Here is a 17,805-nt window from a genome sequence, read left to right on the forward strand (position 1 = left end):
AACACAACTGCATAGTCCTGAGGCAATATTCTTTGCTGGCAGTTTCAATGCAAAATTACCTAGCAAAGATGAAAGATTCCAAGACCAGAGGAATTTTTCTTCTCATGTACTCACATATCCTACTAAGAAGGCCAAACAATGCTCAGATATTACATTGGTCTATTGATATGCATAAATGTCCTTCCCCTCAAATTCCTGTGCCCTGGAAAAGCATAACTGAATTGAAGATTTCAATTTGATCCCATCCATCCCGGCCACACACGGTAGGAAACACAGGATCCGGCATCTATAGAAGACCAGTCAGGCAGCGAGAACCATGTTCACCATTCCTGCAAATAGCTTTGTGCTTTTCTTTCCGCTGGAGAGTTCCCTCACGCTCTCTTCTGTGTTAAGAAAGTCTTTTGAATCATTTTGCCCACAGCAGGCTTAGCTGTAAGAATTCAATGCAATTCATATTATCATTCAAATGCAGAACAGAATTCACCTGAGTCTTTCCTAAATAGCACCTTTAAAACAGGCACCAAATGAATAGACATGATGAAAAGCCATGACACTGAAGACACGTAATGTATTAATTGAAATTTAAAAGTACGTAGAACAAGTATTTCTTTATACATACACACATAAAATAGAAAACTAAAAATATAATTCATAGTACTAGGTCATCACACGTTGTGAAATAAAAAGTGCTACAGAAATGCATTACATAGTCCTCTGAATAAAAAAAAAAAATGTTTTAAAGTCTGGAATTGCATTGCTTTTAACTTATTTTGTTAATTTGGGGAAGAAATACTGACTTATTTTCCTGAAGTGGTTGAATATAGACATTAATTTACTTTTAAGCTCAAAGTACTTCTGATGCAATAACCTTTTTATGCGGCAAGATGCAACAGCATGGAAAAGCTGAGCAAGAAAAGTAAAGACCTTGTGATGAAACAAACTCAGAGATATTCTCCACCATGAATTATGTTTCTACCCTGTTATTTTATGGGAAGGCATTTATACATAGTAAATACATACTATTACACACAGGAAAACAGACCAGGCAAAGCTAACAAGACCTGCAGGTCTTTTCTCTAACTTGTGGGATCAAGCCTCCAGTAACACTGGCAGTCAATACAAAAGCTTCAAACATATCCAGAACATTGTTATTTCAGAATAGTATACTTCATTTAGCAGTCTTCAGAAATGAAATGCCTTTCTTTTCTCCGTGACAAGAACTTAACTTTTTAGGGTGTACAAAATGTTTCTCATGAGTTGGAGATTCCAAAATGAAAGACAGTGGACTGGGATCACGATGATCTTAGTTTTCCACAAAAGGAAGAAATATCTCACATTTGACCTTTTTTATCCAGTAAAAAGTCTAGAGCCAAGTTTAAGTAGCATCACGCAAACTTGGACAGCAACGGTTTTCAAGAGGCTCAAAACTGAACCAGTGAAATAGTCCATTTTATTTTGGCTTAGCTGCCCTGATTAAATGGGTTAAAGTCATCAGGCCATGTCACTGAAAGTTTGTATTCCAGCTGGTTACAGCTGTCCAAAATATCAACAAAGCTTTCAACATCCACTGCTGATGCTTTTAACCTTCAGAACGACCACATGTCAAATACAGCACAACTAAACAGAAGTTTCAGGCAAATCATCCGTTTCTTCAAACGTATTCAGGGTGGTTTTGCTATTAGTTCTTGAATTATCTTGAACTTTGCTTGGATCTGCAAAAAAATGCATTATAAACAAACCAACATATGGTAGAAACTGCATATGCAAGATCAAAGTTTTGCACATCTACTTTTTATTTAAAACCATGCATTTATTTCAACAGCCAGTTGTCAGTTTACTACCATACCATAAGAAAAATTTCTGTCTGCCTCTTTCCATTGTTACTGAGATTATTCTACCAAGCAATATAAATGCTAATTGACTCGAGAACAAACTTCAGAACGAGTCTCCCAGATCCTCATATGCCCCTATCAAACTCTGACGCCCACTGCCAGGACATCTGACACCTCAAAGTTAGGTCATTTCTCTATTAGACTTCCAACACTGTCAGCAGATGGATATATTGAATTTCCTGCTCAACATTCACCGGGGCAGTTTGTCATCCAATATACATCACAGAACATAAACATTAATGTTCTAGGGTTAAAAACAGCAGACTGTAGTACTGTCAGGTAGAATAATTCTGATTTGCCAAATTTTGCAATCCTATATGTAATATTTAAGGACTAAATGTACTTTATGACAACTTTTTCAAAATAATATTTTCTGTTTATTAAAAAGTTCTCCAGCTTTACACCATTCAAATGCCATAAGAGAATGTAAAACTTAGATCAAGCATAACTGCTTAGAGAAAAATAAAGAAATGGTAAACCCACCGTGTTTCAGTGCCAAGGTGTAAATAGAGAGTTTGTAACCAACCCTCTCTCCAAATCTTTATAAAATAATTAACACCCCTGCCACATTAGCCATGAGTTTCCCTAGCAGTAAAGTGTAGTTGAATATCTAGATTATGAGAGTTTATATTTTTAAAGCTATAAAACTATATCAAAGCATTTCTAAGAAAAAAACAATTTCACAAATATGGCGTCATAAAATTCTGCAGTACCTGTTGGCCCTGGATCTTCATTAATAAATGAAACATGTGTTTTCCACTCGGTCCATTTCACTTCATTAATCCTGTTTGTATTGTATAGAAGTAGTGTTATTAGCATGCATTATCTCCCAGCTGCATACCTTCACTTCCCCTTTTATTTCTTTATTCCTTCTTGGGATTGCCATACTTTACCATCAACATCTGCTTTGCTAGTACTAAAAGGCTGGATGTCTTTTGCAGTGTTATGTACTGTACAAAGATGAGAATGATAACAAAACTACTTTATAATTTCACACGTTATGAGTACAGTCTTGAAACTCACCTTGAATATTTAAGTGTTTTTTCATAAAACAGCATAGTAATATATTCTTTAGTATGGTAATTATCAATTAGCAATAAATTTAAATATAATTACTTTTATGCTAACATTCAAAGGAGATTATGGCAAATTGGTATTTACTGCAAATAGACTTGAATCTTGCACATTAAAAACATACGAAGTTGAAAATCTGTTTTCTTACCAAAAAATTGTCTACATAAAAAAACCTATACATTTTCCCTTTTTAAACAATTGGTCACAACCAAAAAACAAAACAAATTGTATTTTTGTACACTTAGTATAATTTGTAGAGATGTAGAAATATTTTAAAGAGGCTTTTGAGGACAAATAACCTTGAAGAAACATACAGAGCAGAATTGATAGCAGAATATCCTAGCTTTGGTTTACCTTAAACACACCCTGGTGTCATTTTCTGCCACTTTACACCGTTCTCCCAGTTGGAATTTTTTCCTCAAACATTTTGGTAAGAATTTTTCAAATTCCAAGATAGTTCTGGCTCTCTATTAACAATAAATAGTAACATGAATATAGTTAACCATATTAAGAATTGTCTGATTTCACAGCAGATACAGTTTGCAGGCTCCACCTTTCATTATAACATCTCATGCCTCCAACAGCCATCCGTAACCAACGTTGATTCCAACAACAGTAATTAATATGCCCCTTATTTGACCTGCGCAAACGGGGAGTCCACAGCTTTCTGTAGTTAGCCCCACTGCAGAAGGCATACTCAGAGAAGAATCAAGAAATCTCCCTCTAGACTCAGTGTTTAGGGTTTAATGCTAACACCTTCATGCAACGCCCTGCCACAGGGATAAATATATAACCTGTAGTGGGATGTTGCCCACCGCAGAAAGCAGCTCCAGTCCTAATTATGACTGTGTTTTCCATGACAGCTTGGGACTCAGAGCTGTCTAGCCTTGGTAAAAGACCAGGCTCAGATAAGGTATGAGGAATTGGAATGAACTCATGCATTGCTCAAACTCAAGGGATGGAATAGCAGAGCGTGCTGCGTTACAGATTCCTGGGCAGATAATGAAACACAGCTTCCTCCTGACATATCAAGGAGAATGAAAGTCATAAAGGCATGTGACAGTGCATGAGGTTGAAAATCTGAGCCCTAAGATTACCCTTAGGATAGCTGTTAATTCTGAAGTTATTACAATACTCTAATACTAGAACGACTCATTTCCATTATTTGTACACATATACAAACGGGGATTATAATTGTTCAGACCCAACCCCTTCTGTCAGCATGGTAAGTTACCATAGGGACAGCTCTAAAGATTTTAGCCAATGCACCTATACTTCACTAAGCAAAGTAACTCCCAAACAAACCTGGAGTTTCCAGATGTGCTCACTCTCTTTAGAAATATCTTCCACTGTTTCTCCCATTAATGCAATCAGCATGTTGAAGAGAAGAACAAAAGTCAACACAACAAAAGTTATGAGGAGCAGAAGAAATAGCACAGGATACTTTGAATTTTGCTGGATCTCCAGATCACCCAGTCCTAGGGTGAGCTTAAAAAGATCCATCAGAACAGGTCCCAGACGGCTGTTGGAATGGCATTCACTGCCATCTTGGCAAGTTTCAATCAACGCAGCAAGAGCTGAGAAGAAACACGAGAAAACTTTAATCACAAGAATGCTTTATGTATACGTGGCATTTTATCCTAAAAAATTCAAAACACACTGCTTAATAAAGAGCTAGAGCTGCCCAGCAACATACACCAGCAGCTGCTAGATGACAGATTACCAGGAAGCAGAAAGAGCCCACGTCCAAATGAAATTGCAGACAACTAAGCAGGAGTCAAAGTCCTTATCTGTTCAGATAGTCTCTAGACAGTTTAAATCTCTAAACTTGGCTTTTTAATATCCAGAAGAAACCCCAACATGAGCGCTCATCATGACAATAGGGTTCTTATTCGTAATAATGCTAAAATATTTACTCACACAGAGCATCAGTGCTTTTCTCCAGTAATATTTACCTACGCCAAATCCCAGCAAAAACACGATATAGACAACTAAAAATTTTATCACATCTTGCAGGATGACCTAAAAATCAAATTAAATATTTATCAGACATGAAACCTGAGAACTAGTTTTATGCTTATGAATTCTGCAGGGGTACAGGTGTGGTGCACACTGAAGTATCAGATTGCTTTCACTGAGCAGACTGGTTGTAGTCTCAGTGTGAAACCCAGAAAAGATTTAGGTCTGATTTTTTTATCTCGCGACTGAGAGCCTCATGTGTTTTGTACTTCTAAGGGTGACTGTACAATATAGGCATTACACCATATGATGCAGTTAAATAGCACAACTACATTAGCTGAGAAAACACAAGTTACTTACATATTTAATGTAATAAAATGTTAATTTTAAGCTATAAACTCGTTTCTGCCATTGAAGTTATATAGTGTATTCTGCTGAAATAATACATATAAACTGAAAAAAAAAGATATTTCAGCATGAACTACAAAATACATCTAACTTGCTGAATATGCTTGATTGGGATTGTATCATAACAAGTAAGCATCATAACAAGGCAGGTAAAACAAGACAAACCTACCTTTTGAATCATCACACTGTAAATGCCCATGGACTGGAAGCCTCTGGTGAAATAGAGCATGTTAGCCCATCCTAGGGCCATTGCCAAAACAAGACACACTAGGTGTTCTTTGTAGGAAAACAAGTACAAAAAGACAGAGAAGATCACAAGCAAAGCTTGTATAAAACTGTTAAAAAACAAACACATGTATGTAAAAGTGAAATTACTAGCACAAAACCAACAACATAATGGAAAAATATGAAAACAAGACTTCTTTATTTCTTATGCTTCAATTCTAATGTCATACTACATTCTGTTCTCCCCTATGAACATTACCATTATAGTTTAACAATAAAATAGATTAGTAGAGGCAGTATAAGTGTATTATCATATTAGGATTATATTTATTAAAGCTTACTTTAAGTGAACTGTTCTCCCCAAAATATCTGGTCAATGCACATTTTGCTGACAAAGACATTAAGAATTCTTAATAGTATCTTTGAAGGCATTTAATTCAAGCTTTAGCTTAATGAATTGTTAGAATTATTACAGATTTTCTATGAACAAGGAAGACACTAGGAGGTGTGATGTGCTGTGATAGGATGTAGAGCAGATTCTCACAAGCACAAGATCAATATCAGTGTGGTTGTAGAAGGAAGAAAGGTAGAGTTAAGCCACCTTACTGTATTGATTGATTGATCCTACAGTCATATGCTAGAAATGAGAGGGAATCATCTGTGCTTTATCTAGGCCAGCTGATGGGACACTCCCAGCAGCCAGCTGAACCAGCTTTGTGCTATTTTTCCTTCCTGAAGGAGTCAAGAGGAGTGTGAAACTATAGGAGGTTTATTAACGAGGTTTCTTAGACACATTTCTCTATGTACAGCTCTAAAGAGCGATACAGCATCAGGAGGAGCTGAAAACAGTACTGTACTTTGGAAAAAAATCCAGTCAATACACATCAACCTCCAGTATTGTTACCAACCCGTGCAACCATTAGTGTGTGTTACAGAAAAGCTGCATGTAAGATTAAGTCCAACCCTCTAAAAACTGATAATGTAAAGAAAAAGCGAGCATCTGCCAGAAGAGTACATTTTCTGAGGTAGATAAGCATTTTATATATAGTACAAAATATATGCATGACAGACTTACAATGCGAAGTGGAACCACGCATCAGAGAGAATTGACTGCAGGTCTGACGGCCGAAGCAGAAAGATTGCTACGCTCTGTGTAGACAGATATATAAAACACAGAAATGGCAGTAAGAGAAAGCAGGTCTCAAAATTGATTTTTCAAAATAATTTAATTGAAGTTGGTGTTCTAAAAAAAATCCATCTACTGATAAGACATTATAACTTCTAGAATTAAAATATATTTTTATAGAGCTGTAACTTCCAAGTGTAAATATCTGTCACCTCTGGCATAATTTAACAGTTACTGCTTTTAATTATAGTACATGGTAAAAATTATACCTTGTTTTTTTTTTTCCCGTTACAAGTTCTAATTCAACAGTATCCTTAAGGCCAGTAATTTGACAATATCGATGTTATACAAATATCAAATCTCAGTCTTCAGAATTTGAAAGGAAAAAACTCTCATATTTGTTTCACAGAGTAATACGATTGCATTCAAATATATATCCAAGGTCATTCTGAATAAGTGATGTACTGTGCCAAAGACTTTTAGATGTTACACGTATAAAGATATTCCAAACATATTTCCAAGGTCATCGTCAGTGGATTCATAAATCTAGAGAAGTTCTTTACCTATTTTATTATGTATTTGTTATTAAGAAGTCTTACCTCTTTTATGGCTAAAAATATTGCTGCTAACATAACCATCACCTGTGCCGATAACTGCAGCCATCCCACACCATGCGTTAGAGCTAGTGGATAAGGTGGAGCCTGCAAGACAGGTCCAAAATGAAAGACTTTAGTTTTGTACCTGAAGGGCAAAGGGCAAAGTAACAGGAAGCCTCCTGTATGTAGCTCCCTGGGTACCTGATTTCTTCCCTTTCACTGAGAGTTTTCTTCACGGTGGGTTTACAGAATCAGCCCCCTGACATGTATGTTTGAAATAGCAAAAGTTTCTTTCTTAAAATAAAAACAAAAACCTCTCCCCACACATTTAGAAATGTAACTACCTGTCTTTGTATTATGTATTTCTATTTTGTGTCACTTTCACAAAATGCAAATCTCCTCTATTACTACTGCTCTTCCTTCCACATACAAAGACCTGATGTGGGAGAACCCGGTCTCACTACAGTCAAATATTTCGACACCTGATTTTGGTTTAGCATTTTAAGTACAATTCAGAAAATACTATTGCATTTTAAAGCAGTAAAATTTGCTGAGATTAAGTTGCAATACTCACTTCATTTTCATTAGGCCTGTGGTAGGAAACTAATGTTAGTGTTATGTTGTATAGGAAATAAAAACAACATGACATAAAAAACATATGTCGTGCAAACTTCTTCCATTTCATTCGCAGGAGTGAATTCAGAGGCTCCAAAGTCAGCATTTCATGACGATTCTGTAGGAAAAAAAAAAAAAAAAATTAAGATTTGAACTTGCCATCTGTAAGGAAACTGAGCGTTTCAGGCATGTGTTCATTCAGCATCCGGTCTTGCTGATCTAGAAACACATCTGTGCTCAGACTCTAACACATCATACATGTCAGACCCCAACCTGACAAGATACAACGGGATGACTCCAACTCATGCTGAGATAACCTGCCTGCCATACTTTGGGAGCTGCTAGTGGCCACTTCACGGAGACCAGACACTAGCTTTGGTCTGACCAGCAGGGCCGTATTTATGTTTCTATGCAAAGGAAATTAACGCTCCAAATGTAGAAAGAAAAAAAAAACAGTCCCAAAATGCCTAGCCAGTGTTTGAGAAGCTGAATTCATTGACAGTTGACAATCTACAGAGGTATACAATTCATCTTGTTCCTGATACAAAACTGAGAACCAAAAATTACTGGTTACTGTTTTACCAGTAATTCAGTCAAACGTATACACTGACACATCTAAGATTAGTGTGCTGCTAGAAAAAAAAAATTAGAAACAGGTAACTTACACCAATATTTGTATTATAGACAATAATTTCCAATACTGAGTTGTCTGCAGTGGTATCTAGTTCTGTCAGATCGTAAAGAGAAGATTGAACAGGACCGTAAGCCCAGTCTGTGAATTTTCTTGACAGGCTCCTGTTAGGCTTATCTCTTATCTCTCGGCTCAGGATGTATTTCAGAATCTAAAACATTAACAGAATCATTTGTAAGCTGACGTGTTCTTCATGAGAAAGGAGAAAGCATACACATATATTTGCCAAAACCCCTACCTTTTGCACTACCACATTTGCTACAGTAGTGCAATTCAATGTATTTGTAATTCTGGTACTCAGTAAGCAGCATTACAGATCACAGACCTCTAGGAAATAAATATGTATTTTTAATACCTCCAGATTTTCTATCAGACATTTTTCTAAAGGATGAAAGCACAATTTTCCATGTATTCATATTATATCTTCCTTTAACTTAATCAATTACTGTCTAAATTAGCCTGTTGTCAATTCTTTCCCACAATACAGCTGATTTATGAGAGCCAAATTCTACCAACAGCAGAGCAGAGCAGTTCTAGTGAGTTTGCAAAGACTGTATGTGCTGTAAGTGTAGTATTGTAATAAATGCAGTGTTTCTGTAGAACAGAAGGGTTTGCAAGGCTCTTTTTAAATAGCATGTATATTTTGTATACAGAGGGGTTGTTAGAGGGAAACTTTGAAGGGTAGAAGCAACACTGCAATAGAAATACTTGCTTTTATTTTTAATAGAATTAGCTTACCAAATAATACTGATGCACAGTACACAGCATAACCAGCATGGAAAACTACACGTCAGAGCACTTATGTCTGAGTATGTAGTTGGCCTTGACTCTTTCTCCATATTTAATTTCTCTTAGATGCTACTGAAATAATACCTACCTCCAATTTCCCAGTTTTTGCAGCTAACTGTAGTGGTGTCAAACCCTCCTTATTCTTTGTTGTTTCCAAATTTCTGTCTTTACTTTTCAACAAAATCATATCATACATTCTGATTACGAAGTCATTCTGAGTTTTAAAGTCCTCTGCCACAGTAACTAAAGCGTGGAGGATATTGTTTCCTCTGGAATCCTGAGAAGTAATGTTAGTCCTGGTATTGTCCATTAACAGTTGAAGTATGTCTGGTTGATTGGTACATGCAGCTAACGCCAGTGCAGTTTCACCTGCAAAATTGTAAAATGTAACATGTGTTCATGTTTTATTACAGGCACTCAAATCATATTATAAAAGATTGACTGCGTTAAGCATCTTAATATATGAAAGCACATTTACATATTGATTGTATTGAATTTAGCTCTTGTTTTATAAAAGCTTAATTTGCATGAAAACATTATTTGGAGAAAATATTCAAAAGCAAATATGTTACATTTTATTTGCCATTAAGCATTTACAATTTTTTGGTAAATATTTTACAATTATTTCTGAGTGTTTATAATACACTGCACTCTGGCAAGTTACTTTTACAAAAGTTAGTATGCCATTTTTTATATCTTATGATGCGAGTTTCCTAATCTAGGTTTAGCTACAGTAAAGATTCACACTTGCCTGTCTTCCATACTGTCCTAACTTTTCCAGAGACATTGCATTTCCACTTACCAAAATAAAAGCCTTCATGCTTATGTTTGGGATTAAAGAAAATACCCTGGGCATGAGCATTGACATCAGCTCCTTTTTCGATAAGGCTCTGAGTTATTTCATATTGTCTCCTTTCAATGGCAATATTTAGAGCTGTCTGGCCTGAAACAACAGACACAGGTATTTAGCATTGAATCTCTTAAGTACATTATGAAATATTAGTGATGTTTCACAATGTATAGCACCAATAATAATGAATAAAAGTTGGTTTAGGAATTTAAACCATCAGAATGTTTGAAAAACAACATTATTTTTATGGATGATATATTTACCCATATACCTGAAATTGGTATCAGATGGCAGTACCTTTATATGCCTCCTCTGTGTATGCTGCATTGATAAATCTCTCCAAAATTCCATTTTCTTCTGCAAAGGATAGTAGCATATTCACTATCTCATTTGTGTTTTGGTTGATGTTCAGCAGAGCTTTCATCAGACAAGTTTTTCCAGTATCTGTAGCTGTGAATTTTTTCATCAGATAATCTACAAGAGTGAATTTTAAGATTAGATCATCATTTGTTATTAAAGCAGATGGAAAATAATTCTAATGTTTTGTTTATTAGGGGTGGAATCTGAGGGATATAGATGAAATAAATTATTTGCCAAACAATTAGTCCATCCTATTCACTTTGTACTTGAGCTATGTATACTTGCTGAGACAATGCATTCAGAGATGCGGTACTAATTAATATGGTAGCCAATGCACATGGTTTTTCTTTTGGATATCCCACTGCCATGGTAACTCCAGATGCAGAACCTTTTCCTAACTTCTCTGCCTGTTCTACCATGCTGCACGCATCACAAGCCCTGGCTATACTGCAATTTGAAGAGAGACATCAGCTTTGAGTCTCGCACTGCAGAAGGCTGGCTTAGGTGTGGCTATGGGAACATAGTGGACACGGACCCTCCGTGTAACATAGGTAGAGACAAGTACTCTCCAGGGTTGTCTCGGAGGCAGCAGGGAGGTGGCTGATGGAATAGCTTGAGCTTGCCTTACACAGGCAAGTAGCTGTTGCACAGAGATATTTCCCAGTTTTAGACTATGCATATGCTGCCAGAAGAGCTAACAATCTTCCTTTAGGAAGCTGCACAGCTTACCTGACATGGTCATGTTTGTACACGCATTTGATCTTTCCTTCAGCTCTGCGAGCAGACGTTGCAATTCTTCTATATTCCCCTCAGATACTGCCCAAAATATGTATTTTTTCAACTTCTTCCGAGCACTGGTCTGCTCAGGTCCTTCTGATATGTTAGCACTGAATGATGAGAAATAATAAGGAAATCATTGATTCAAAGCACTGTGTTTTATTTTCTACATAAGAGGAAAAAGGAATATATTACTTGCCATAGACTAGATATGCTTGCTCTGCTTCCACATATATCTTTGTGTGGATCTCAAAATATTTCTGTAGATTGCTTATTTGAACATAAGTGGCTATTGATAGGGTTCTTATAATAAAAATATACAATTTCCAAGTGATTTTTGGTTTGCATTTTTTCCAGTTTATCCATTCTTCTAAAACAAAGGCTAAGAAATACTTCTCTGATCTGTCCACAACTTGACTTCTGTGCCAGAAGTTCCCTGATGCTGCACCTCCACCTTCCTACTCACAGCAGAAGATAATTTTTAACCTCACATCTTCTTACACAACTTTCCTGATCATACATGATTCTGGAGTAAGAATGATTTAACATTTTCCCCCCAGTCAGAAATACTCCTAGCTCATGCCTAGTTGTGCATGGTGTCTAGGTCCTGTGTTGTCATCTAGGAAGAACACATTATATATAAAGAATCCTCACACTAAAAATGAGATTTGAGAAAAGCAGAGGTAATTACTGAAGAATCAGAAATGCATGCGCACGTATGACCTTATTTCTAAAACAGCAGGCAAAATAGACTTAATCCATAGACTTAATCCGTTGAAAATGTACTAAGAGATATTTTGTGTCTCCACTCACCAACAACTGTCTACATTAGGGCTATATTCAGTTGCGTCATCCTGAAGAGACTGTGGGGAATCCATATCTTCTCCATTTCCAGATGCACTAGAGAAAACCAAAAAGCAGAAGTGCTAAGTCAGGAAGATACTGGAAGACATTTTTGCAAATTGCATGAAGCATCAGTCAATACTAGGAAGCAGTATTGACAGTAGAGCTGAAATTAGTCTAACTTGACATTCTGCTTTTTAATTCTATCGTATTATCTCCTGCATGAATTTTAAAGTGAGCGGTAAAAATGAAGAGACACAAAGGATTTTATTATATTAAAAAAAAAAACAACATTAGGAAAGCAACCTGTTTTGTGTTTTACTATGTTATTTCATTACAGATCCTGAAACTGTGGGAAGTTGGTTTTTTTTTTAATGATTACTGCTTTTCATGCATCACTCAATGCTTGAAGCTTACCATTCTTCCTTTTCACATGATTAATTTGTCATCTGCCACAAAACAAGTGCTAAATCAGTAACCGTGCATGAGTTGCAAGTACACAATGAAAGTGATTTACCTAAAGATTTACTACACAGTACACTGTAGGCAATTCAGGAGCATTTTGCAACTGACTTGAATGGAAGCTTCAGCTAAAAGAAATTGAGGACTGGGCCCTAAATACATATTTAGGTAATAAATTTAAAGGATTTCAATTGCATTGGTATTTTGTAATTGCTGTACATAATTTCCAGACATTCCTAAAAGTAGATCTGACTTAAAAATTAATTTGTTATAATTTTTCTTACTTGTATATTTGTTTTCTATAAGATTCAGTTGTGATGAACTACCTCAGGTTCCTTAGGGAACCTGAACTATTTGTTATTGACAAAACAGATGTAGGGACAGTAATGCAAGGATTCAGCACTGCACGGATTCAGCATTGCTCTGCAGATATTCCCTTCCCTTTAAAATAAGGCTAGTAGCTCAGAGTCCATTCTTATTCAGTCCATCACTTCTCTGCAGAAAACCATGAGGAATCTGGTGACAAAGCGTATGTGTGTCTTGTGCAGGTCTGTCCCTGAATAAGAGGGAGAAATTTGGATACTTCTCCTCTGAAACCAAAATAAGACTGTTAGCTAATTCCAAAAAGCTGGCCAGACATCCATCAGACACAAAAACATTTGGTCATTCTGGCCTTATGCTAGATGTGATGCATATTTCCCTTATTCGTAATTATTGGCTGTTAGTATCCCACACGTTTTTAAAAATTAAGTGCATTCTTCCCAGTCATAATTTTTCTCTATTCATTCAGCATAAATAGCTGCCTTTAAATATTTCAGACTCAGCATCTTCACATTATTTGACAGTTAATGAGCAACAGAGGGAGGATGTCAGCACACAGCTGGGAATAGGGTTTGCTAAATTAAGCTGTGGTCTTCACACAGTAGAAAATACGCAAATGGATGCGTGGAGTTTGCCCTAACATACCATAAATGAGAGGCTACGATTAAAAAAGAAGACAGTACTGACTTCAGATTTATTCAAATCTGAGGCCTGATTTATTCAGTGTAAATGACAACAGTAGATAAGCTCAAAGATAAGTCATCTAGCAACAACTGACTGCCAGTGGAATTCTGTCTTTGAAGTGACCAAAAGCTAAGAAAAGCCATGTGAAATTTTATCTCTAAAGTCTAAGGAGAAATAAGGAGTAGCTGCTGAAAAGAAAATAGATATATTTGCATTACAACTACTGCATATGCATCTATAACTTACCATGGACGAATATTTGAATCCATTGGTTTTGAAAACACCGGGGGAGACGTATTATTTGGAGTTGCATTGCTTTCAAAACCATCAATCTCCAGAAAAAAGTGTGAACTGTTGAACATAGGACATTTAAAAAAAATTATTAAAAAAGCAAGCTCAACCATAAAGTAAGCAAAGCACTACACATATGTGCCTAGGACAAGGTTGACAATTTGTATTTTCTGGCATTATACCTAATAGGACGCTGGAATAGGCTTATCTACTTTCCTTGGGGGGATCCCAACCTCCAACACTGTCTCCAGTACTTCCATGCTGGCAGATGGGCAAAAGATCCCGAGATATTTTTAAGACACATGGCATCAGATCCAGACATGTCTAAGCGGGTACCCCAGCAGCCTAAAAACAGCCTTGCATCCACCTTCTGTGCAGGAGCTAAATGCAACACCAGACATTCACTGAACAGCCATACATGTATGCCTACACACACATGCATATGCTTTTTAATCTACTGCATTCTAGTCCCTCTTTCTCCAGCCAGGAGCCATCAAGATGGATCATTTCAAACCCATCAGCAGTGATAATCATTAAGTCAGAAAGTTTGAAAGGTCACATATTAAATGACATCAGGCATTTCCACCATCCAAGACTGAATGTGTAATTTGCCAGTCAGTGCATGACATTTAACTATTTCTTTTCCCTATAAATAATTGTTTACAGGGAAAAGAAATGAAATTTGAAATGACACAGAAAAGTGAGCATGAGAAGCATAGGAAAATTTTGCCCTTTAACAGAGGCAACATCAATAACTTGGTATTACTAGACCTCATTAAAACATCGCTACATTTCACCAAAGACAGAGGAGTTTAAGTGCTGGATGTAGTGACTCCCATATGGCCTATTGTTCAGAAACTGTTACATTTCTAAAATATTCCATCTGGAAAGTGTTTCCAATTCACCTGGTATTTATGGTTTAGTCCATAGTGTATTTATTTATTTATTTTAATGCATCTTCCCCAAAGAATCCTGTTAAACTAAAGTACACATAGTGATGCTAAAATGCAGTAAATTATTAGGACAAAACTGAACAACCTGTTAATTAGCATAATAATCTAATGGCCCTAGTTCATCTCATTTTCCAGTGTTTTGTTGATCAAAGTGTTAATTCACTATGTAGTTGTTTAAACTTATATGACCTCTTAACATTTGAGATCTGTCTGCGAATATATTCTAAGCAGGCAGCAAGTCAAATGCCACGTCTGCTTAGCAGGACAGTGTCCCTGAAATTAATTAGACAAGGGGTGCTTTTCAGAGTACGGGAAAAGCCTAGACAGAAACAGGACCATTGCCGTTTCTACCACGCTCGCCAGATTCACCGCTGCTGTAAATGCTTGTTTTACTGGAGCCTGCACTTGGCAGAGAGACTACGAAGGAGTGGGAAAAACATGGTTTCATCCTGCTTTTTTGCATTTCCTGACCATGATGTGCAGGAGCTGTTGCAACAGGCATACAGCTGTTGGAGGCCACAATGAGCCTCCAGAAAGCCAGAATTGCCACACTCTAGGCTTTGCTGGACCATATCACCTGCCCTTGGCTCAGCAGAAGTGTGTTCATGCTGAAGATTCTGGCATCCAGTAGATGTACAGCAGCTATGAAGTGGACCCTGTTCTGGAGGCTGACATACCTAACCTATCCTGGCATGTGGGTTATCTGAGGATACCATGGGGGAAAAAAAAAAACCCAAAAGCCACTGTGCAAAGCAGGTGGACAGTTGCCAACAAATACCCAAGAGCTTACGTGGCCATGGTGCACACTCTCAGGAACACTACCCACAGATATAATTAGGCTCTGACAATGTTGTCAGCACTCTGCCTTCCAGTCTGGCTGCCTGTTGGTTTTCCTGTACTTAATTATATACTGTTAGTCCACCCAAACACCAGGACCTTCAAGAAGGGGAAGTCACCGTCTTTTGAGAAAGTGCATATTGCTAATACATTTTGTCAAGTGAGAAGTGCCACCCATGGAGGTGCACTAGCTGCTTAGTGGCACAGGTGAAGGAAGCATTTTGAAGCAACAGAAGTGTAGCAGCATAGAAACATATAATTAATAGAACACGTTAAACCTCTGCATTAAAATTCACGTGATCTTCGTTTCTTATATTACAGGAATGTTGTTGGCCGCACCCTGAGCTCTTGGTTGAGAGGTGGGAAAAACCCCAAGATTACTGTTACTGATGCCACTAAACTGAGTGGGAGATATGAACTTAAGTAATTGAGGGGTAGTGTTTGCCAGTATTTGTTTTAACTACATAATCTTCCATGGAATTGCCTCTTTTTGAAGTACTGGGTGTATTGTGAGCTGTTCAGACACTTATCTCCCCCTTATACAACCAAAGAGCTTCTCTTTATGAATTTAATGACAGAAGGACAAATTGGGCCACCCAGGCAGTGGGTCTCAGGTAACTAATGACACCATTCTGTGGAAAGTGACTCCTCCGATTATTAAGAATTATAAATGTCAGAACAGCCACAATTGCTTAGGCCTTCAGAGTTTCAAAAATTGCCTTAATAGCTAGTAATTAGCTACAGAGCAAAAAGTTTATGAATGAAAATTCATCCTCACTGTACAGTAACTTATGGATTTCAGTAGCATAGTATCAGGGATGAATTACTGCTTATATTTCCCCATTCATAACAAATACAAACCCTTAATCCTTGTATTAATTCTCTAGCTTAAATAATGCATGAAGGTGAGTATTTTAGAAAATAAAATAATGAAGTCTTGTTAATCAGAACAATGAAAAATAAAGTGAATTCAGGTTTCTGTTTGTGATAGGATTTTTCAAATCTCCTGCTGTCCCAGCCCTCATCTTTTAATTCACCTCTGCCTCTCCATAATCTGTCACATTCTTATGTGAGGCTAAGTTTGAAATGCTCCCTTTTTTCAGGCCAGCATCTCTTACATAAAACCTGATGTATCCTGCCACGTGAAGTCTTAAAAAAAAAAAAAAAGATCACTCTGCCTTCTCCTATTGAAACAGACCACTGTTAGACCACATTCTTGTAAGCTTGTACGGGTGTACAGTGTGGTTGCAGAAAGCCCAGGTGAGACACAAACGTAAAAGACTGGTGCATAAGTCTGATGTCTCTAGGATAGGGGTTAAATATTTAGCCCATTAGGGTAAACACATCATATGTCTGCCCAAGCAGGATACTTTTCCACTTCTCAACAACACAAGCATATGCTTTTTTAAAGGCACCTTGTGTTCATCAGGTCTCTCTCATTCATATATGCAGCGTGAATAAAGATGTTAGTGGTATTTCAGTGCAAATATCTATTAAAGGAGATAAACTGGGGACTTTTAGTGGTTTAGACTAAGCTAGAGTCCTACCTTTTCTTTGTGGGAGTGCCTTCAGTCGGCTTTTTCTCTTGCTGGTTTGAAGGGGGAATACCAGACGGATTTGATTTCTTGCCCATTAGTGGAATAATTTCGTTGTTATCTTTAATCATGTTTCTGCAGTAGATAAGATTCACAGTTACTTAACTCCTGCTCATTTGAACAAAGTATAGTGACCAAATTGCCTATTTACAGTCTGTTCACATGGAAGCACACAAATCTTGATATTTTTTCAAAGTTTTTCATTTTTCAGTTATTAAGTGCATATACGCCATTTTGTGTCAAGGCTGGAGGGTTGTATTCATGACTGATTAAATTACATTCTAAGAAAAGTGCCATTAAAAGTGATACCATAAATCCAGGAGAACCATAAATTCAAGCATGTGCCTAAATTAAACTGAAGGGAGTCTGTCAATCACAATGGCAGTATATGTTATTTAGAGAAAGAAAAAGAGCACAATGACTTTTAGAAGTAGCCCTAAAGTTTGTGTGTATTTAC

The 17,805-nt window shown here is 36.9% G+C and overlaps 1 protein-coding gene across 1 annotated transcript; it reads right to left on the bottom strand.

Annotated features, from left to right (window-relative positions):
- Positions 1-1,617: 1,617 nt before the first annotated feature.
- Positions 1,618-17,428, bottom strand: TRPV3 (transient receptor potential cation channel subfamily V member 3). The gene is made up of 17 exons (XM_010123067.2): positions 17,301-17,428; positions 13,919-14,023; positions 12,176-12,262; positions 11,315-11,472; positions 10,523-10,699; positions 10,178-10,318; positions 9,464-9,744; positions 8,561-8,737; positions 7,855-8,013; positions 7,284-7,385; positions 6,634-6,707; positions 5,503-5,668; positions 4,922-4,988; positions 4,272-4,543; positions 3,321-3,433; positions 2,606-2,676; positions 1,618-1,712 (listed from the first exon to the last, which is right to left on the bottom strand). Exons 1-17 carry the CDS (start codon positions 17,417-17,419, stop codon positions 1,618-1,620), a joined length of 2,364 nt encoding a protein of 787 aa, XP_010121369.1. The 5' UTR covers positions 17,420-17,428.
- Positions 17,429-17,805: the final 377 nt, after the last annotated feature.

This window comes from Chlamydotis macqueenii, chromosome 19 (genome assembly GCF_036417535.1).
Source record: "Chlamydotis macqueenii isolate bChlMac1 chromosome 19, bChlMac1.mat, whole genome shotgun sequence".
NCBI lineage: Eukaryota > Metazoa > Chordata > Aves > Otidiformes > Otididae > Chlamydotis > Chlamydotis macqueenii.